The sequence below is a fragment of the Thermobia domestica genome, chromosome 1 (genome assembly GCF_964235325.1).
Source record: "Thermobia domestica chromosome 1, izTheDome1.hap1.1, whole genome shotgun sequence".
Classification (NCBI taxonomy): domain Eukaryota; kingdom Metazoa; phylum Arthropoda; class Insecta; order Zygentoma; family Lepismatidae; genus Thermobia; species Thermobia domestica.
This window is the reverse complement of record NC_137454.1, coordinates 305,164,971-305,186,750: the sequence shown is the minus strand read 5'-3', so window position 1 is coordinate 305,186,750 and position 21,780 is coordinate 305,164,971. Positions and strand designations below refer to the sequence as shown.

Below are 21,780 nucleotides of genomic sequence, written 5' to 3'. Positions count from 1 at the left end.
ACCCCTTCCTAATTCCGTACCCCGTTGGATTTCGGCCGGGGAGTGCTGCACTTTGGTGTTAACACATGTACTATAATCGGCTGTGGTATCTACTCCAGTAGGCGGAGTTTCGTCGCGCTGTGTGCAGGTGGAAGAAAAGCACGAGCTGTTGTAATTTTGGTCAAGGCCAAAATATTTTGCAAGATTGTCGTCAACGATATATTCTGCAGTCAAAGGTATGATATAATCATATAATTAGTGGATAAATGGTATGTGTAACTACCTAGTTATAGTGTAAAGTGTATATTGCGAAGTGTATACCAAATCTGTTGGTAGAAGTAGGCGCCATGTTAGCATGCCCACTTGTGCCGAATATCGCACCCTGCATATGTTCCAAATACCGCACGGGTGCGATATTACGAATAGCACTTTTCACCTTGGAATGATGTCACATAAGGCTGTACAGGGCATGTTTCGTGTGGATTGTGCCGAACAGGATATAGATAAGCTAGTTTCCATTAGGTTAGGGCGAAAACCAACTGTTGGGTACAATCTGGAAAGTGAATTAGTGAAGTATTGTGTAGATATGGAATCTGTTTTTTTTTGAAGGGGGGGGGTTAACTGCCAAACATATCAAACTTTTAGCTTTTCAACTCGCTGAAATCAATTCCACATCCATTTCCGAAGAACGATTAGTCAGCTGGTGCTAAATGGTTTCGTGGCTTTATGACTCGCAATCCAAAGCTCACTCTAGAAAAACATCAACCGACAAGTCTTGCTAGACTCAAGGGGTTCACTAAAGAAAAGGTTAATGCATTTTTTGATATATACGAACCACTGGTTGACATTGTGCATTATAACCCAACAAAAATTTACAACGACGAAACAGGCCTTACCATTATCCAGCACAAAACAACAAAGGTAATTGCTCTTAAAGGGAAAAGGCAAGTTGGTTCAGTTTCGTCCGCGGAACGTGGTTCCCTAGCCACAGTGGTTTCATGCATGAGTGTGTCAGGGCATTTTGTACCACCCCTTATTGTATATCCTAGAAAGAATATGAAGCAAGAACTTCTGGATGGTTCCCCTTATGGCACCATCGCTCATTGCCACAGCTCAGGCTGGATACAAATTGATAGTTTCCTTAAATGGTTCCAGAAGCACTTCTTAACGAACGTCAGACCCTCCAAAGATAATCCAGTTATTCTTATTCTGGATGGCCATTACTCACATACGAGCAATGTTAGGTTGCTTCAATTGGCACGCGAGAATGGTGTTCACATTTGTTCTTTGCCACCACACACGACACATAAATTGCTACCTCTCGACAGAGCTTTCATGCAACTACTGAAGACATATTATGCGCAAGCAATAGAGATATGGCTCAAACATAACAAATACAGAGCAGTTACCCACTACGAAGTTGCAGCATTGTTTGGAGAAGCATACAAAAAGGCTGCCACAATTGAAGTAGCTGTCAATGGATATCGAGTGACTGGTCTGTATCCCTGCGATCGCAATATATTTCCTGAGCATAAATACATTGCTGAAGCAAACGAAGAAGTCAGCAAGGAAGCAGCAAACGGAGGGATTATGGCTTCCACACACGTGAGAACACTTAGGCCTACATCACCAACAGAAGACCCCATCTACAGCATTAGGCCTGCATGAGTCACCTGCTGCTCACTCTTCAACGACTTTTGATGGCAGTTATTTAGGAAACACCGATACGTTCAACCAGTCTTCGCATTCTTCAAATGGATGCACCTCCAGTGCATCGTCGCTCGTCTTACCATCGGATGTAAGTCCAGTGATTCATCATGTGCCTAATCCGGGTATGTCTAGAGGAAGACGAGGTGGTTCTGCTACTCTTCTAAGAAGCTCACCATACAAAAATAAACTCACTGAAGATTTGCAACGCGCATCTCAAAAAGGAACAGTCAAACAAAATGAAAAGAAAGCAGCAAAGCGAATTGGAAAAGACACACGTTCGTACAGAGAATAAACAAACGTTAAAGAAGGGGAAGAAAATAACACGGGAGAGAAGCCCTGGCATAACCAGTGATGAAGATTTGGATATGTCTTTTCATTTAGTGTCAACTGATGAAGACAGTGAAAATGAAGACTGAGAATGTCCTTATTGTAACGAAACATTTTCACGTGACAAAGAAGGCGAAAAATGGATCCGTTGTATTCAGTGTAGCTCTTGGTGGCATGAGTTATGCACGAGTACTGACGACTACAAGCAGTTTGTGTGTGATTTGTGTTTGGAACATTAGAATAATCACTTTCACACTGAATTTGACGTGAACACTGAGCCGCATTGGCGGCATTGTTTTTTTTTTATTTCGCCTCTTCTATAACTACATCTTTTCTAATGTTTTCTCAAAGCATCCATTCCATATTTCATTGAATATTTCTAGCTGTGTAGCCGTATGCAATTTCGATGTTTCATTTGTAATTTGTAGCACACATGTAGGCTATTCTGCAATGTCCATGTTCCATTTCTGGATAATTTGTACAATAATGTGTTGTACGCTTTAGAATGTAGACCAAACATGTTTTTTTTTTTTTATTTTAGCATTAAGAGGCCTTAATAGTTTTAGCATATTAACATGTAAGAAGCCTCTGTTTAATTAATGTCTCATTATAACTTCTTGTTCTTGTTTTCGGCAACAAAGTCTTGCACATTATGCCCTTACAGAATGTGCTCTTAATATCGCACCGGGGTACGATATTATGCACACTTGTTTTCAACTCGGAAAATCGTAGACTTTTGTTTAAAACGTTATGTACGAGTATGTAATGTATTGAAATCTATTCTAGGCATCACACGAGTTGGCAAACACTCCATCCTTTACCTTGTCCTTGTTCTGTTTTCATTTTCAACTATTTCTGCTTCGCTACGTACGAAAAATAAAATGAGTGCGATATTCGGCACCTCTCCCCCAACTTTTAGTTACCAAGTTGAAAAAGAGTAAATTTTAGTTTTTTTTAAAAAAGTGATTAGCTATGAGCCCTGTTCCGCTCAATGAATTTACGTGAATAAAAATATACTTTACAAAAATTAAGCTAGCGCCAAATGCGTTCCTGGATAACACTAGACTCAGTCTAAAAGATATATAATTCTTACTTCGATCGATCTCTTCATTTCTAAACACGTTTTGACTATACTCTTCTAACGTCCGTCCGTTGATACACCATTTGCAGAGCAGGTCCAGAGCTTTGTGGTCCATGAATATGTTAGGAGGGGCCAAGTCATTAAAAATTCTCTTACAAATATCTAAATTGTGCATTTTGTATTAAGGTCTGGAGGGGACATGAAAAATTGACCTCCCTAGCCCCCCTCTGGTTGCGAGCCTGTTGCAGAGTAGCACTTACCAACTGAATCTGGTATAGGCTTATTACTATATTGTCACATTTTTGCTTATTGAAGAGGAGGTAGGTGAATGACCGCTCAAGACGTTGCCAATTTCAGCCATCTGCATCTGTCCATCAATCTCTTTTCTCGGAAACGAACGCGGAGCCCAGGAGAGTAGGCATCAGCGGTCTGTTTTGTCAATTGTTTCAATCGAAACACCCTCCGAAACAATGTCATGTGGTTCTCAAAGCCGTACATGAGAAGGAGGTCGCTTCGTATTTTGAAGTGAAATAAATAAATAAGAATATTGCCTTGTTTCCCAAATGTTAAACCTTTTTTAACTTGATGTATTAAATAACCTATATGATACTGATTGATACAATTGGATTTAGGGGAGTCCATCCAAGGGTGTGTGTAAAGAAATTTGGAGGGGTGTTAGGGGGGTGTTGGGGGGTGTAGATTACTCCCTGATCATTCGTTAAATTCACGCAGTGAAACAGAAGGCGACGTAAAACATGGACCGCCGTATGCGGAGACGTTTTGACGTATGATTAACATAATACTAAAGGTCTGACTAGCGCAGGAAACATGTTTTAGTCGAACTCTTTAGTATGCTGCTAATCACGCGTCAGAACAACTTTGCTTAAGGCCCGGAATGTCGATTTTCGCAAACTAAAAACCGAATTTTCACGGAAGTCGTTACTAAGTGGACCACCGAAAAATAAACGATTCCAATCAAATTCATTTCACGTATGGTTGTTGCGTTTCGTGATTCTGGCAACGCTGATAGTGTATTGATCATTCTTGAAATTAGTACCTTCTGCCCAAAGATTTTGCAATTGTGTCTTACAAAACTACAGGAAATCATATTTTTGTTGATAGTATTTTTTCAAGTAAGTTGAGGGATCAAAACTTTCAATTTTCTAATTTGAAAAATCTTTTCATATGTTTCAATCTTAAACAAACATACCTAGTAAAACTACAATGTAATAGACATGAAAGTTGAAGGAATAAGAGAACTACTTACGGGCGAATTCTTTCCAAGTTACTAACCATATTTGTCCCATATTTGCTGCAGTTTAAAGGAAGGATATAGTATACGTAAGACCGGAGCAGTTGCAGAAGGAGCTGGACGCTCATACTTTTAGGGATTATTCATTGAGTATCTACGAACTTAAAAAGGGGGGTAACAAACCCACTTTCATTTACTTACCGACTGATACGAAAATAAAAAAGAATACCTGTGCTTTATATCTGCATGTGTAGTGCCCTTGTACTTTATCTATGACTATGTGTGTGTTTGGGGGGGGGGGAGGCAGATTTAACGCATATCGCATGTCTTGTGCACATGGATACTTCATACTATTGCACTACGTAGAAACTTTATGGTATTTCATGTAGAAGTGGTAATAGAACACAAAAGAAATGCAGATCAGGGGGTTCCCATGTATACTATTACCAGGTAAAATTGCTTGTTCACTATAAAAAGATGTAGTTTTACGGAATAAATTTGTACCGTACAGGTTTACTTTTGCACACCACCCCCAATAATTGTTGAAAAATCATAATTATTTCGCTGTTTTCCTTCTTATTGTTCTCCTAAAGTTTTATGCTGGGCTATATGACATTACTCCTTTCAGCATAGATGAAATTCAAGAGGACCACCGAGTCTTTTTTTTGAAAAGTTACAATTCTTTTACGATTTGCATTTGAATAAGTTGATCAGACGTATGGGATACAAACCAACCTGTGCTAAGTGACCAGTAAGAAGTAGGAATGCTAGCCAACCGTATCAGGGAGGGCAAAGCTGGTTAGATTCCGAAGGGCTCGTCAGCGCTGGTGAGTGTTCACGTAGCGAGGGGCAAGATTTTAGAACACAGGTCCCCCTTTCCATTGAGGTGTAATAAACATAGAAACCAACGTGCCCTGCGGAGCTTTAACCCGCCTTCACTCGCTAACGCTCACTCGGCAATATTATCTGAATTAAATATTAAACTTTGGTACAGAAATTAACCAATCTTGCTATAAACCTTTATGGGAGGACCTGTGTTCTGAAACCTTCCCGTAGCAAGGGTAGTGCAAGGAAGTGGGTTTTGGCAATGATAAGAGTTTCCATGACATTTGTCCTGATTTCGCAATAGTAACGCTCCACTTGTAAACAAAGTACAGTTTCTGTACACTGTACAGAAATACACCGTTCGTGAAAAATAGTATCTTTTACAGTCTTCTTTCATACGCGCTCACTTCTTTTATCCGTAGTAATGCACTTGTAATGATTTTACACTAGTAATTCTAAAAGTAGAACTGTATTTGTATTTATTTCTGTCATGTGCAGAAATGTGTTTCATATAAAAGTGTATGATATTAAATATTACCTGTAAATTTTCCAAAATATGATATGCGAAAACTAAACCAGCACCCCTACCATACAGGCCATAGTAATAAACAGTTCATAATAAAGGATAGGAAGTCGTCATTTCACTGCTATAGTTTGGTACAGCTGAAGTTCAAGGACCCACTAGGAGCATGATTTTTTGTAAAGATGTTCCAAGACTGGATAGCCCCTGCCCAGTGGTTTGGCGTTCTAATCTTCCTTAACACTATCTTGCCTTCTCTCATAGTAGTTTTCTCATGTATCTGCACCACCTGGTAGACTAGGAAAGAAATCCTTTCGGTGAGCAAACTTAGTAAACGTGGAAAATCTCCAATAGGCGTTGTTTTTTCTTATCATTTTGTTTGATTTATTTATTTATTTGCAAACAACTCTTTATAGGCATATTTATGCCAATAGTTAATCAGAACACAATGAAAATCGGTAATCGCTTAGAAATTTGTAAAATATTCTGTGACAACAGTAATAATGAAAATTATGATAGGCGTATTTGTGGTACCCCGTCAGCCTCCACATAGGGTAAGTAAGTTGTTATAGGGACATACCTACAGTTTAAAGGAGCAGTTCGAGTTAAAAACAAGTTTGGTGCAATAGAAAGAGAAACAAAAAATAAGAGACCCGTATTTTTTTATATCTTGATAGGCCGTCTCGTTCAGCTTCTACAGGCATTTGTTTTTGATGAATCGTAAATGGTGACGTCATTGGTGGGACGCGAGAAACTCAATGTGAGTCAGCAACCACTCCCTTGTACGCAGCTGATAAACTTTTAATAGTGCATTGGATTTAATAGATTGTGTTTTGGATTTGTTAGCAGTCTTGCTCTGTGTTGATTTCTTGAGGGAAGTTTCTGTTAGTTGTTTTTCCTATAGCATTAGTATAAAAAAGAGTAGAGAGAGAGCAGTAATTACGTTTGTTGTGCGAAACAGTGTTTCTTCCAGACGTTTTTAGGGTGGCACTGTCTCCCGGAGCTCTGAGAGATTCCCCCGGAGGAGACCAAAATAATACGTCTATAATGTAATAAATATAATAGTACTGTGTAAAAATAATGTGCCTCTCCGAATACTAAGTGCCCCCCCCCCTTCGGAATTTTTTTTTTCCCTGAAAGAAACACTCGTGTGAAGTAGAAAACACATGTTAGTACAGCGCGTGCTGTATCTGTGAAGTGAAGTAGAAATGCCTAACACCTGCTGTGTTTTCGGTTGTAATTCTTGTGCAATTAAAGCTGAGGACGTAAAGTATCTTTTCTTACGTTTCTAAGTTGTGAGAAATCACCAGATCGATATAAATTATGGCCCAAGAAAATCAATGAAAAAAAAAAAAAGAATGAAATCAAATAAAATCACTCGTGTTCCAAACATTTTGAAGAGCTTGTCTTCGGGAAGTCAAGTTTACTGAAAGAAAAGTTAATGCCAGTGGCGGATCTAGGCTGGGGCCTAGGCCCCCCAGTTTTTGAGTGATAAAATTGATTTAAGCTATTATTTAAATATTTTTGAAAGTTTTTAGTAAACATGATGTACATATCATAGTGTGAGTTCTGACCCCCCCCCCCCCACTGAGTTTTTACCGTCTACATCCACTTCTGGCTAATGCCAGGATAATTATTTACACGCAAACTGAGAAAGAATGCTGTTCCAAGTATATTATTGAAAGGTTTAAAATTCGAGCCATTGAACAAGCACCGATCTATGTCCAGTTACCAACATACAAATATCGTACAAGACGCAATTGATGGTTGTAATCAAGACGAAGCATTAGAGAGTAATAGAGACGATGTCACTCATGATTCTGAAGATGCTGCTTTAGAAATAAGCTGTACAATGTGAATTAGGGAGTGAAATATACCGGCTTGTAGAAGGAATCAGTGACGATGACTGTTCCTCAAGACATTGATCCATCGTTTAATTTCTCTGTATCATGTGACAATGATGATGAAACGGGTGATGAGAGTTGTTCCGCGGACAGCTATGAGAATAAAAGAAATTTAACCGGTGAAGTGTTTTTCGTATTCTGGCAAACTTTACAGATGTTATTTCATTTTTGCCTCATATGTTACGCTCCTGTACATACCTTGAAGCACAAAATTGTAAGGTCAGCGTTAAAAATTGCAACAAAACGTGAAAATGAACATACTTATGTTTGGGAATCGGAAGAATGATTAAAGAAAAGTTACTTAGGTGTTGCAGCAATCTCGTCCGCCATCTATTTACATATTGGTTTCGATTTTTTTTTTTTTTTGAAACGCTGAACTCATGCTTTATAGGATACGTTTTATAATATAAAAACGTTTGTACAGCCCACCATCAGATATCATTTTCTACATGCAGATGATATTTGTAAGTTTTTGCAATCAGTTCTGGAAAAGGAAACCGCACTTAGAACGTGCCACCGCACCTCTCACAAACGAAATGCTTGGCACTGTGTAGTATGTAAGCCTGCTCTCGCTCTTTGCCCACCTATGACGTCATCACAAAATCTTTCTTCCTCTGTTACTCGCTAACGACTGAACGTATCGCGATCAAACAAACACCATTCCTTTTAGAATTTTCAACTCTACAAATGGAAATGAATTGTAAAAAATGCATTTCTAAGTCGAACTGCTCCTTTAAGAAAAAAAAAAATGCCGGAGTTATACATTTTGCGAAATTTCATGATTTGACGGCATTGTCTTAGCTCAATTGTATGGTCTTTCGCAAGTGATCGACCGTATTGGTAACAGTCTATGGTACCGTAGCAGCACTTAATTAGGAATATTGGGATTTGCAGGATCGTAGCGCTACTTTGCTGTGTAGGTCTGTTGTGAACATACTGCCATGTTTAAATATTTAAACTGTTATATCTAGGTATATTTTATTATTTGTGCATGCTTCGTTTATAGCGTGTTTCAGATAAAATGACTATTGCTTATAAATCACAAACGATTCAAGGTAAAAGAATGAATAGTGAGATTGAAAAGTGCCACAGCATCGGTTTAGTGGAATGCTCTAGTTGTCTTATATGGTTTCCCAATTTTGGGATTCCAGCGGCTCAACTGAATATTTGAACAGAAAGTTAGGCCTATGATTTTTTTTAAACCTCATTCAAAATATCATGGGAAAGCACAGTTCTTTTGAAGGAAAAGGTTTTTCGCGTGGAGGACCATTTACGAAATGGCTATATTTAATTACGGTTTTTTGCCGGGGTTGTTGGAATTTCCCCTAGTCTAGAAAACCCAGTCGGTTTTATTGGCTGAAACCCAGAAAGAAAGCCAACCTGCAAAAATGCACTTCAAAACTTGGATTGAAGTGATAGCCGTAATATGATCATAATTAATTTCTTCAATCTTGTTTCTCCTTACACACCTAGTTTCAGAATTTGCATTAAATGTGTAGTTATTCAAAGAAGATCTCCAGCCAGTTTGAAAATGATACGAAATAAATTTAGTTCGATCAGACTCACTGTAACGGTGTTCAAATATTATCTGGGACAAAAAGCAATTCGAATACCTTCTTTTGTTTTTGTATTACCTAGTCAACACTAGATTTGGATAATTACCAAATAATGAAAATGAGTTGCATTGAAAATCTCTATGATAATTACAAATGCACAGATCATACCTTTTACATTTTTAATACCATAATTTGAATCAAAGACACTACAAACACTTTACTTACAAAAGGAAATCACTAAAGTCTGTTGCGGAAGATGTGACGTATAGTACGATTATCACATGTCCATTGATCATGAAATATATTGGTGAAAACAAAGTAGCAATTGAGAATGAGATTTAGAAAAAGAAATTTTCAATATTTCCGTTCTTGTAATGAAAAAAGAAGAAAGAGTTGATACTTTTAAAATCCAGTAGTTTTGCGCTTTTGACATTTTACTTTCAGTTAAGCAGTTAACTGCTTCAGTATTATTTATCCGAATGTTTTTGCTGATAACTCGTTCTCTTTAGAATGAAACAAACTTTCAGATGATATCCACATATATACATGATATACAAGGAGGGAAATTTGGGGTAAAATAGGGAAATTTCAATGCAAATTATAATTTCCTTGAAATTTAGACCCTCTTGTAGCAGTCTCGGCTACAGTATCATTTCAATATCTAACTTGAAAAATACGAGGGTCTCTATGTAATGTGAGTGCCAAGTTTCATTCAATATCTACAATAGTTGTAGGGAGAAAATATTGCTAAATTTCAAATATATATAGAGAAAAATAGGATAAAAGTTTCCTACAACAGTACTATGTATCTAAATTCTATAGTTAATACACCATTCTCTTCAGAATGAAACAAGCTTTCGAGTGGCACCATGCACATGTATTTATAGTGTAGGATGGTACCCTCTGGAACGGTACCAGCCTCAGGTATCCGAGTATAATTTAGCGTCAAAAATACTATGGCCTATATGTAGTCCGTATGCCAATTTTGCAGTATCGAGAATAGTTACAATACAATGAAAAAGTTGTAGAATCTAACTCAGTAACAACACTCTTATCTTTCTAATACTAAGCATTACACCCAAATTTTACCACTTAATTACTATTGGCTGATAAGAATGTAACAAATCCACAAATATAGCAGCTAAAACGACACTTAATTCTCTTGTTTGGCTCAGAGCTATATCGTATGAAATTTTTTGGATGTAAGGAGGGGATTGTACATGGAGGCAGGGTGAAATGCTATTACATTATTCTCTATTCTTAATATGTACGCATGAGCTGTAGATCTAAAGTACAGATAAATAGTGCTGATAACCGTTCGTTTCCTTCCACCTTTTGCAGTGCAAAAGCAAGTATGTTTCTACGTTACTCCAAAACACTTGTCTTCGTTTCAAGCGCGAACTTGAAGGGACGTCATCATTCTGTATAGTCGAACACAAAGAGCGGAAATAAGACATAAGAAATAAAATAAAGAACACTGAAGCAAGTATATAGGTTCTATGGAATAGTAATTGATTATGAATGTGCGTGACATATCGTTTGTGCCAAAAGGGTTGATAAGCCGTTTTCCTTGATATCTGGTTTCTGACTCAAGATACAATCCTAGTAATTGCCTGGTATGTTTTGAGGGAAGGTAAAGAGTCTTCACTCAAGACGGCTGGCGCTTGAACCCTGAGTATAATAGAGGTTTTTCTTCCTATTCTATATTAAATAGAATTGCTAACCTCTTTGTTATTCTACAAAATTGTCTGTTTTCTCCTAGAAAGTTCTAGAAATCGAAGTATAAGTTAATGCCAAGTGAAAAATATATGATGGGTTCGCGGCAGATTTATGCGAAAATTTTGGGTGCAGATTGAGGATTCGGATTGATATATACATTCATTGCATTTATTCTCTGTATCTTAACTTTTGGAGTATAGACTTACATTCTTCGGGTTAGAATCACTTTAGGAGTGCGTAATTTTTCGCATAGCATTAAAATTATTGTGCAAAGAACGGTAAACAAGTTCCGCTAGATTGCCACTTAAAGCTACGAATGCTATGTAATCGTGTCAGCGTTTGACAGCAGCAGGAGGATCGCGAGACGGTGCGTCCACAATGAGAGAACGCACCAAGTTTACATATGAAACATATACGCAAAACTGTATATGCCATAGAAACACGTTACGTGGTAGGTTCTGTTTTTGTACGTTATTATGAACGTTATACGTAAGACATATTTTTATTGCTTCCACATTACTGTTCTATAATAACATGCATATTATTTATGTAAATTTTACAGATATGTGAATTCCTTAACTCTCGGACACTACTATGGTTGTGCATCATGAGTTAGCACAGTGCCTCATGGTAAACTTCACTATGCACTGTGATTAATGGCTGCTTTATAAAGGAATCCGGCGTAACAGATTATACTTTTAGTAATGTATTTCTACGTAAATGCGCATTTCACTGGTAAGAATGCAACATATCTCTTTCGTACATTTTGTAATTCTGCACACATCAATCCGATAGTCTAAATTTTTCCATACTCTCTCCAAAATTTCAGAGAGAATAGATGTAACTGCTTCTTGAATGCATACTCAAAGTTTAGGTAAATTGTTTGGTAAGAGTGAGTGATACTTGATTTTAAACACATCATAAAAAAGCCGCATATTGTAATATTTGGTGACACATCGGGGGTGGAAGGCAGGGAAGCAGAACCTAAAACTGAACCTGATTCTTACGACTAGCTCGTCCTATCCATTGATTTTATAACCTGTGCCTCCTGAAAACCGTCTCTTTCCATAAAGTTTTGCATCCCAATGCAGATCTCAAATCTTATCCTTGTCAAAACGTTAAAGCTCCTGCAACAAATTCGATTGATATGGGCAAAATTTCAAACGATTTTTTAAAAATCTCATACTGTTATATACTTTAAATGGAATTCTGTGCTTGAACGAACCGTTTATTTTTGTGGGCTTCTGGCGAAAGTCTAATGGGTATGAGGAACTGTTTTCTTATCAACTCCTGGCAGACCTTGTTGATTGCTTTTTCATATACGTTCACTTTCTTTAAATTCTCTGTACTACTCCCGGATTGAGTGCCCGTGTGGTGAATCTAACCCAGATTTTGTCCTCAAACTTCGTTGAACAGTAGCTATAGACTGTTTTACATGAAATTGGGGCACGCAAAATGGTCTATTTTCGTTTCCTGCCATTATGATTTTCTGTCAACCCAGTCTGCAGAATAAGTATCAGTTTAGCCAGCCATTAATACATTTTGATTCTTTCTTTTATTTAACATAAGCTGCACCTCATTTTGAATAAATAAACATGAGTTATTAAACTATAAAATCGAGATCATTTACAATAGCTCTGTATAGGTTCTTTTTGCATTCACAAAACACTATTTTTCTGACCCTGACATTTTCTATTATGAAAATAGGACCAATACATCTTGCCCACATTGACAAAAGATCAGCATGCATACGGTTGTAAATACACAATTAGTGAATTTTCCTGCCTACTTATTTTGGAACCAATGTAGCGTTGTTTGCAAATAAATCGGCTTTCACCTCTTAATAGTGTATAAATAAAAATAGGTTTGCATAATATAGTTTTAATTAATTTTCGTAAATTCTGATATTAATGAGTTAAACCTTGTACTCGTTTAGAATATATAGTACTCTTTACGTGACATATTTCCTCAGATTATTTTTTTCGCGACATTTCTCCGGGTAATCTTAAAATCAGAGCGAACGAAGCTGGCAGGTAATTGACTTTTCTCCACAGTTCTCAAAGCACATGAGTGACTGCTAGTTCCAGTCACGGCCACTTATTTACCTTCGTTTTCTTTAGACAGAATTAGATTTTCAACTTTGATAAAAATTCCGTAAATTATGTAGTATATTGTCTTGAGTTTTGTTCGCCTTTAACATTTCCATATTGGTGGCTGGTCATTTTTAATCTTTGCTTCAAGTTCTTGTTTTATCAATTCCAGTAATTTAGCCAGTTCTTCTAATCTGACATAAAGCAATCCAGAGCTTAAACATTTGTCTATCAGGGATAAATTTGTCATTATCTGTACAACAGTTTGCAGAATCGGAATAAGATTTCAAAAAATGCAAAGTACATCATTTTGATTATAACGCGAATAAATAAGCTTCTACAGAAGTTCATCTGATGAAGTTCATCTTATTAAAATTCAAATAGTGCAACAACATATGTCTTAGTTTAGATTACGAAAATAAAATTAGGTAAAAGCTGTACATTTGTTTGCATTAATTTCTAGACAATAAACTGAAAGTTTAGTGATATTATATAATACTTAAAATAAATATAAATTAATTATCCTTAAATCGTTTTTGCCAAACAACGGTTCGCTTTACAATTACAGTATACCTAACTATGTCACGAAAACACTATTAAAATTCAAATGTTGGAACTGCTCAGGTCTTAGGAAAGGAAATGAGATCTCTTTATATTTGTTTTACTTACTACTATTTCTAGCACAACAGCATGTTTGCAACGAGTGTTCAAAGTTTAGATGAACCCCTCAAATAATCCTACTACATTTTAGTATCGATTAATGGGAGAAAGAACAGATATGCCTCTACATAAAAATTGCAATCATAACTTTTAATATTACAACGTGTCGCTAGTAAAGAACCTTTTATCAATCTATATCCCAGAAATTCTTCATATCAATGATATAAATTCTTCTAACATTTAACTCCTAGCTCCTTTGTGCGCTTCGTACTAATACTCGATAGTCTTTTTTCTTTCCTTGAGATTTAGTGGTCCTTTTCAGCATTAAGTTTTTATGGGACGTAGGGCTTCAGTTTAAGGAACCCATACCACCATAATGCGTTCAATGGTCTCTCACCGGGAATCAGAGCCCTAAACCACGCACGTCAAACGTGCCTGCTAAGATTAGACTAGGTGAGGAGGATCAGTATATCTTTAGTGGGTGTTCAAGATATAAGAAGGGCATAGAGTAAACTTCAATTCATTCAGTGATATTAAGATACTGATAGAGTCCTGCATGACGTTGTAAATAAACACCGTATCATTTTTAAATTATATTGATTTTCAAAATGATTTGCCACATACCAACCTTGCTGATCGAAAATGTTTCAGTTAGTATAGACGAGTTAACTTGCTCACTTGTTTCATTTATTTGATTCAAGTAAATCCACTTCGCAGTGCTAATGAGAAAAATTGGTTACGAAGAAAACGCCCTTTTATTATTCAGTAATACAATAGTAATAAAAAGAGGGCCACCACACTAATACTTCGACGCACACACCACTTAAAAAAAAATAATTATATTGTATTGTAATAATTACGATATATTTATTTGCGAAATATATACAAATATATAATAACACTCGGAAACCTTTATCGAGGGAAACACCTCGAAAAAAGTCTTTTCCTATGGATTTTTTATAAGAAATTAGTCATATCATAGTGATGTGTATTTATCAAATACGAATATTTACACCTTTACTTGTTGTTGTGAAAATCGCCTCCGGGAAAAAGTCACCCCAAGGGTGAACTACCCGTTGTGAATTTATAATGAAGAGTGATATGTATGATATTGCAGGTTTTTTAAATCGAGCATTTATTTATAAAATATGAACAAAATTGCCGCAGCCGTTTTTGAGAAAATCGTTCCGGAGATACTCATACGAAGAGTAAACTACCCGTTATAAATTTTATAAAATTTTAAATGGAAAATAATTTTTGTGGTATTGTAAGTTTTTAATGGGACATTTTTTATGAAATATGAAGGGAATTGCCTGTCTGGTTTTTGAGAAATCCAGATAGATAAACCTACCTCCTTTCTCTTCATTGAAGACTCACTTGTTGTGTAAAACTTTCTTTATTTAAAGGTCAAATGTTACCCACTCATTGACAAGATAATGTTAATCTGAGCTACGTGCCTTATGGATACACAGTACCTCCTTTCTGAGACAACTGAATTAGTAACACGTTTTGTTGTTCAACCTGATAAAGGAAATGACAGACAAAATACTAATTGATTTATCTGTACATTCACTTTAATTTTTAAGTATTTTGTGCACACTCTATAATTTAAGTAATTCACTTAAGTGTAGGTGATTAACACATTAAAATAAGGTGATCGAAAACTCGCTCATAGCAAAGCAAACAAGTAAATTTTACTAGTTTAGAGCCGAAACTAGAATATATATACAGTACGTACGCAGTGTTTGTACTTTACATTATACATAGAAATGCAAAATGAAACTTTTGCTCGAAACGGCTTCTGTGCTCAGTGAGTGCGCGAACGCTTTTTACCATGTTTGAGGGTACTTGGTTGAGCATCTGTACACTAATGTTAACTTCTGTCGTAACTTTCTCATTAGGTACACCAGTGATGGTGATTGCATAAAATGTTCTTTTAAGGTATATAGAACTACATAATGTAAATCTGCAGACAATAAATTCCGTGAATATATCGGTTATGGCGCAGTTGTAAAAAGAAAAAAAAACTTACAAAAGAGCACATTTATCATTTTATTTGATGTCTGAAATGTGACAGTCTTGCTGAATCCGGCAGTCACACTGACGTTACGAAGCGAAATTAACTTTGTAATATTGTCTTGATGCCTCCATTGTTCACTGTATCCAAAGAAAATGAGGCTCTCGCATAATAAAGCACACTATATTTCAATTTTCTGAAAATTCAAGGGTGTTACATACGTCCATCTAGGGACGACTAAATCCTACAGTTTTAACTTAATGTAGGCACTAAAGTGAGACCACCCTTTGTCAGTGATGAACTGACCAACCTCTGGAATTTAATTATCAACAAATGAACAGAGCAATGTACTATACACATTTTTTTTTTTAACAGGCTCCTTTAGATCCTGCGCAGAACGAATGTTACCACACGAAGGCGTAATTTCATTATCCCTTTTTCAGCACTTCCAAACTGACACACAATCATAGTCATACGTCTTGTAAAGAAAAATCAGAAAAATAAACACACTGCTGAACAAGACTGTACTTATTTAATATAAAAACACATTACACGTGACGTTTCGATCTTTTAGCCAAGATCCTTATCAGACGTACACTCTGTGATGAGTGTACGTCTGATGAGGATCTTGGATAGAAGATCGAAACGTCACGTGTAAATGTGTTTTTATATTAAATAAGTGCAGTCTTGTTCAGCAGTGTGTTTATTTTTGAGCACTTCCGTACAATATTCTGATTCATCGCACGGTGCACCGTTTTTCTTTCAACTTCTGCAATTTAATTTCGGTGAAAATTCTGTGAATCGGAACAATTCATGTCTGCATCTGAGCGTCATTTCCGAAATTGAGCGAATGATCTTGTTATTGTTGATCGTTAGACACCTTCACATCCGGATATTTCTGTTTAAATATGTCTACAAGATGGACATAAGAACCACAGTAAAAGTAATTTTTAACAATAAATATTCGCTGCTCTTTCAAACTGACATTCTATAAGCAACGTAATTATAGCTCTACGGAACAGGTCATGTCTGGTATGCAAGAGATCACTTGTATCCTCATTAATACTCGACTGTATTATCTAATATAAGAAGTTATTATTACAACTAAAATTGAATTTTTAATTGAACGTTTCTTTGACATGCGCGACTTTTCGATCTCGGTATAACTTGAATATGTAAATTAAATTCTGATTCCTTCTGTAGCAATGTTTATTCATATTTCAGGACATGTTAGATGCAATGTCAAATATGGGAGAACTTGGAAAAAATATTTCGCACTCGAAAAAATACATTTTATCGTGCAGAGGCCAGAGACTTTTATCTATAGTATGGCTGCAAGTTGATTATTAAATCTACAAAAGTTGTAGAAGATATTTATTGGAGTATAATGATTAGAAGCTCTATCTACTATCAGTGTTGTTGGATATTCTGAAGTTTATTAAACATCTGTTTCTTTTACCCTAAAGGTCATAAATGTAGAATCTTAAATTTTTGATTTTTCGAAAATATTTCTACGAACGACATACGATAATAGAATGAGCACGAGTATCAACGAGGAAAGTGGCAAGATGTCTAATTTGGAGGAGGTTTCGTTACAAAAAAGTGAGGAACCATACTCTTGCGATGAGTGTCAAAAAATATTTCTTCAGAAGTGTGATTTGAAGAGACATATGCTAACACATACAGGAGAGAAGGCACATACTTGTAATGAATGTGGGAAAATGTTTGCTTTGAGGTCAAACTTGAAAGATCATATATTAACACATACCGGAGAAAAACCTTATTCTTGCCATATTTGTGGAAAAGCGTTTAATCGAAATTCTAACTTAAAGAGACATGTAGAAACACACATATATTTGGGACCTTACTCTTGCTCGCAATGTGGATTACTGTTTATCCTGAAATCTGATTTGGATATACACATGTTAACACACAAAGTTGAGAAAAAATACACTTGCCATGAATGTACGAAAGTGTTTACTGAAAAGCATAATTTAAAAAGACATATGCTAATACATACTGGAGAGAAGCCACATGTTTGTCATGAATGTGGAAAAGCTTTCCCTGTTAATTCTGACTTGAAAAAGCATATGTCATTACACACTGGTGAGAAACCATACTGTTGCCACAAGTGTGGTAAAATGTTCACTCGTAAATTTGGGTTAAATAAACATTTGTTGTTGCAGATGTGTTAGTTAACACTACATGCGTTTTTTTTTGAGTGAAATTTAGAATTGTAAGGCCGATTTTCGTACAATATGCAGTTATTTACTACGATAAAAATATTTTTAGTTCTACTGAAAAAGTGCTGTAAATGTATTTTGAAAATTCATGGTGATGTATCAAATAGTTTCCATCGTTAGAATTTGTTAAAGGAGATTGGTGCTTAAGTGATAGTAAGATATTTACCTGAAAGCTTCTTTGGAAAACATTATGTTCTATTAAGTAAGAGAGAAAGAAATGGTTAGCTAGTATTCTGGTAAATGTTTACTGAAACGTTTAAACGAAACTATAGAAGATCCAGAGCAGAGGGACATTAACAATTTCGGAGAGAACCGTGTTCCCTTGAGAGAAAGAAACATCGTATCAGCCACAGCTCCGTAGGCCCTCTTAACGAATTTATATTAACGTTTACATTTGAAAATTGAATTATTTCAATGGAATATAAACTTCAATATTAAAATTACGGAAAATTAACAATTAGCTAATTTAAATTTTAAATTGTGTGTGTTTGGTTTTTAAATTGTGTATTATGAGGAGGTATCAAAAAGTTCGTGCAAAGACCTAAAAGGTGACGAACTACAGACACCTTGGGCATGCATTTTATGTTTGGTGTTGACGTAGTATGAACCCCCTTGAACATGTATTTTATGCCTAGGTATGTAGGTTTTAGTGAATTCTGACTTATTAAAACAACTTTCCTTGCAGATAAATTACTAAATTTGCGTTAATTGACAAGCTTGAGGCACGGAGCTTCATTCATCTTGAGGGAAAATCAGCAAAGCAGATCCACGAAGAGTTCAAAGAAGTCTATGGAAATGAAATCTATGCTGTGGTTTTGTGGTTTGGTATACAACTAGAAACTGTAATTCTAAACTTACATGATGACCCATGACCACCGCAAGCGCCTCTAGATCTGGAAGACCGTCTTTCACTGATGATGGCGGTTTGATGGAGAAAGTTGAAAAGATCATAATGGAAGACGATAAAATATTGAAAGTGTTATGTATGTTATGAGTTTGCCTGGGATATCATTCACAACCAGCTGCATCTTCAGAAAGTGTCAACACGGTGAGTGCTACGACTCCTCGCAGCCTTTTAGATAAATCGCAAAGACGCTGCAAGTGTTGCATCGTTGTGAGGTGGATGACGGAAACTTTTTCGGCAGACTGGTGACAATGGATGGAAGTTGGGTTTATCTGTATGACCCAGAAACAAAGGAAATGAGCAGGGTTACATGCGTAGGATCGAAACTGCGTAGCATCGAAACTGCGTACGATCGAAACTGCGTACGACCGAAACTGCGTACGACCGAAACTGCGTACGATCGAAACTGCGTACGATCGAAACTGCGTACGATCGAAACTAAAACCGGCGTAGGATCGAAAACAGATAAGGTCTTATGATCGAACAATAAAAAAACAATTATTTTATAATCACAGAATATTAAGTAATAGTATTTTTTTGAAGTTATATAGGGAAAAATCGGAGTAGGATCAAAACTGTATACGACCGAAACTGCGTAGCGTCGAAACTGCGTAGGATCGAAACTGCGTACGGTCGAAACTGCGTACGGTCGAAACTGCGTAGCGTCGAAACTGCGTACGATCGAAACTGCGTAGCGTCGAAACTGCGTAGGATCGAAACTGCGTACGATCGAAACTGCGTACGGTCGAAACTGCGTACGATCGAAAGTGCATAGATACGAAACTGAGAAATAAAATAGTGACAAATATAATTAAATAATCATACAGGGGTGTACCCAGGAAGTTTTTCTTGGGGGACTATGACTTATTCAGGAGGACCAAAAAAGCTGTCTTGTCTCAGCAGGGAGAAAGGAGAATCCTCCCCCCAAAAGCCACTACTTCTGATCAAGTTGGCAAATTCCTTGTTCAGAAGATTGCCGTTAAGTTCAATTGACTTAGCTTAACATTTTCTTAGTTACCTAGTTGCTGTGAATTGTCACTTCTTTTATAGACTTTGCAGGTGGCACAATCGAAGGTTCATGTAATTAGTTCAAGTTTTTGCTAGTTTGGGCTTCGTCCCAAATTTACTAACTTCCAGGGTTGTTTTGTTTAAAACAAAATATTTAAAACAAATGATTAAAACTTTTTTTTAACAATTGATTTTGTTTAAAACAAATTTTGTTTATGTTTTAAACATTTTGTTTTAAACACGTTTATTTTGAAGACTTGTCTTAAACATATGTTTATTTGCATTTTATTTTATGTTCGTAAAAAAAAGAAATCTTCCAGAGCAAGAGAACTGTCCAAAAGTGCTCCCCAATCAGAAGACTATTTTCTTCCCATGTGAATGGTTTGATTTCTCGTGGCTACAGCAGGTCAATGTGGTGATCTACAATTTATTTTGTCTCTTTTCCCCCTTATTTTTAACGTATATTGTATTGTTTAAATGCTTCTCAGTTAACTTGCGAGAAAGTGTCGTAGTCGAAGGTTGGACTACTTATAGAACTGATATTAAAAAATAAATAAAATAATTATCACGGAAACAAACTGTTGTGTTGTATTCATTGCGACGTTGAGGTTCTGAAATTAAAATATCGCAAGCATTCGTTTGTACAGTACATGTTAGTTCTGTCTCCGTACAACATGGAATCGTTTAACATGGATTATGCGTGAAGAAAAGAAGGACATGATTTGATACAAATTTATTAGAGTAACTCAAACTCAATCAGGTAAGTAAACGATCAAACGAGTTTGTCACAAAACGTGTAAGAAAGAAATGGGTGGTTTAGTTCCAAGAACGAAAATCATTATAAAAAATGCAATGCTTGGTAAAAATGGAAACCCAAACAAATGGTAAAAATGTTGATCCGAAAATTGCTTCTGATGAATCTAACGTCAGTGGTGTGGCTGAGATGCAACTGGAAACTTCAGGTAACAACTAATTTTGTATCAACAATATCTTTTTCATTATATTATGAAAATTTTATTTCGTACCTCTTCCCCACCACAGTTCTAAATTTTCTTTGAAACTTTACAACTTGGCATAGCTTGTATGAAGAGACCAGGTGAGAAACGCAAGGTATGGCAGTCGATCACGTAACTAACCAAGTGTGATACTTATTATAACGTTAGTGCTGAACGTCAAGGTCTGGGACAATTTGATCTCAATTTGTTTGTTTGTATGTATGTACCACGCTACAGAGTGCAATATTCAGTCTTTTAACATTAATTTTTGAGGATAGAGACACGAGGCGTCGGAATTTGCTGTATAGATTTTGGCTGCGATCCCACGTAAAATTTCAAAATTAGTGGGTCAGATCCCACTTTAAACAAAAAGCCCTGTCTAATATAGCCTTGCTACTGATGCAAGATGTAATCAATCAAACTAAACAAACTAATTTTATATGTTTCGAACAAACTTGGGTTGCAGGATAAATTTGGCTTCAACTCAACATTTAGAGCACAAGGGACCCAAGTTCATTTTCAGAAAGGTTCACTTGTGCTCAGCAAACGTAATATCTTCGTAGCATAGGGTATGAAATAAATGAAACAAAAACCACGGGAAAGCGTGTGGACTAGAGTTTCATGGGACAACCGCTAGACAAGGGCGTTGACGGAATGGGGAGGAGAGCTAATTTTCCCTTCCCCCTCCTTGCTCATACATTTAAGATATTAACATTATACTTGTATTGTGTATGTTGCAGCGTTGGAATGATTAACAAGTCAAGCTCCGAATGTCATAGTCAATGATGCATAATTACGTTACATAAATGCAGAATGTGTCCAAAAGAATACATCGACGTAAAATGTCATATTTTCACAACCACGAATCCGAGATGAAAGAAAGAAAAACTACCTGAAAAAAAGGAATCTAGAATTTTGTATGATTGCCGCTAGATAGGGGCGTTCGTTTAGAAATCATCCGCCTTCTACCCTGAATTTCAGATTTTTGGG

At 36.3% G+C, this 21,780-nt stretch overlaps 1 protein-coding gene and 1 long non-coding RNA gene across 2 annotated transcripts; both read left to right on the top strand.

Moving 5' to 3' along the window:
- The first annotated feature begins 705 nt into the window (after positions 1-705).
- LOC145680525 (uncharacterized) lies at positions 706-1,647 on the top strand. The gene has a single exon (XM_081751139.1). The coding sequence runs from the start codon at positions 706-708 to the stop codon at positions 1,645-1,647; it is 942 nt and encodes a 313-aa protein (XP_081607265.1).
- Positions 1,648-4,027: 2,380 nt separating this feature from the next.
- Positions 4,028-17,177, top strand: LOC145661762 (uncharacterized). Its single transcript, XR_014126905.1, has 3 exons — positions 4,028-4,230; positions 11,436-11,608; positions 16,865-17,177. It is a non-coding gene; the product is annotated as an uncharacterized LOC145661762 (long non-coding RNA).
- Positions 17,178-21,780: the final 4,603 nt, after the last annotated feature.

Excerpts from the sequence above, each read along its gene's own strand:
- LOC145680525 (XM_081751139.1), top strand. The coding sequence starts at position 706 with ATGACTCGCAATCCAAAGCTCACTCTAGAAAAACATCAACCGACAAGT.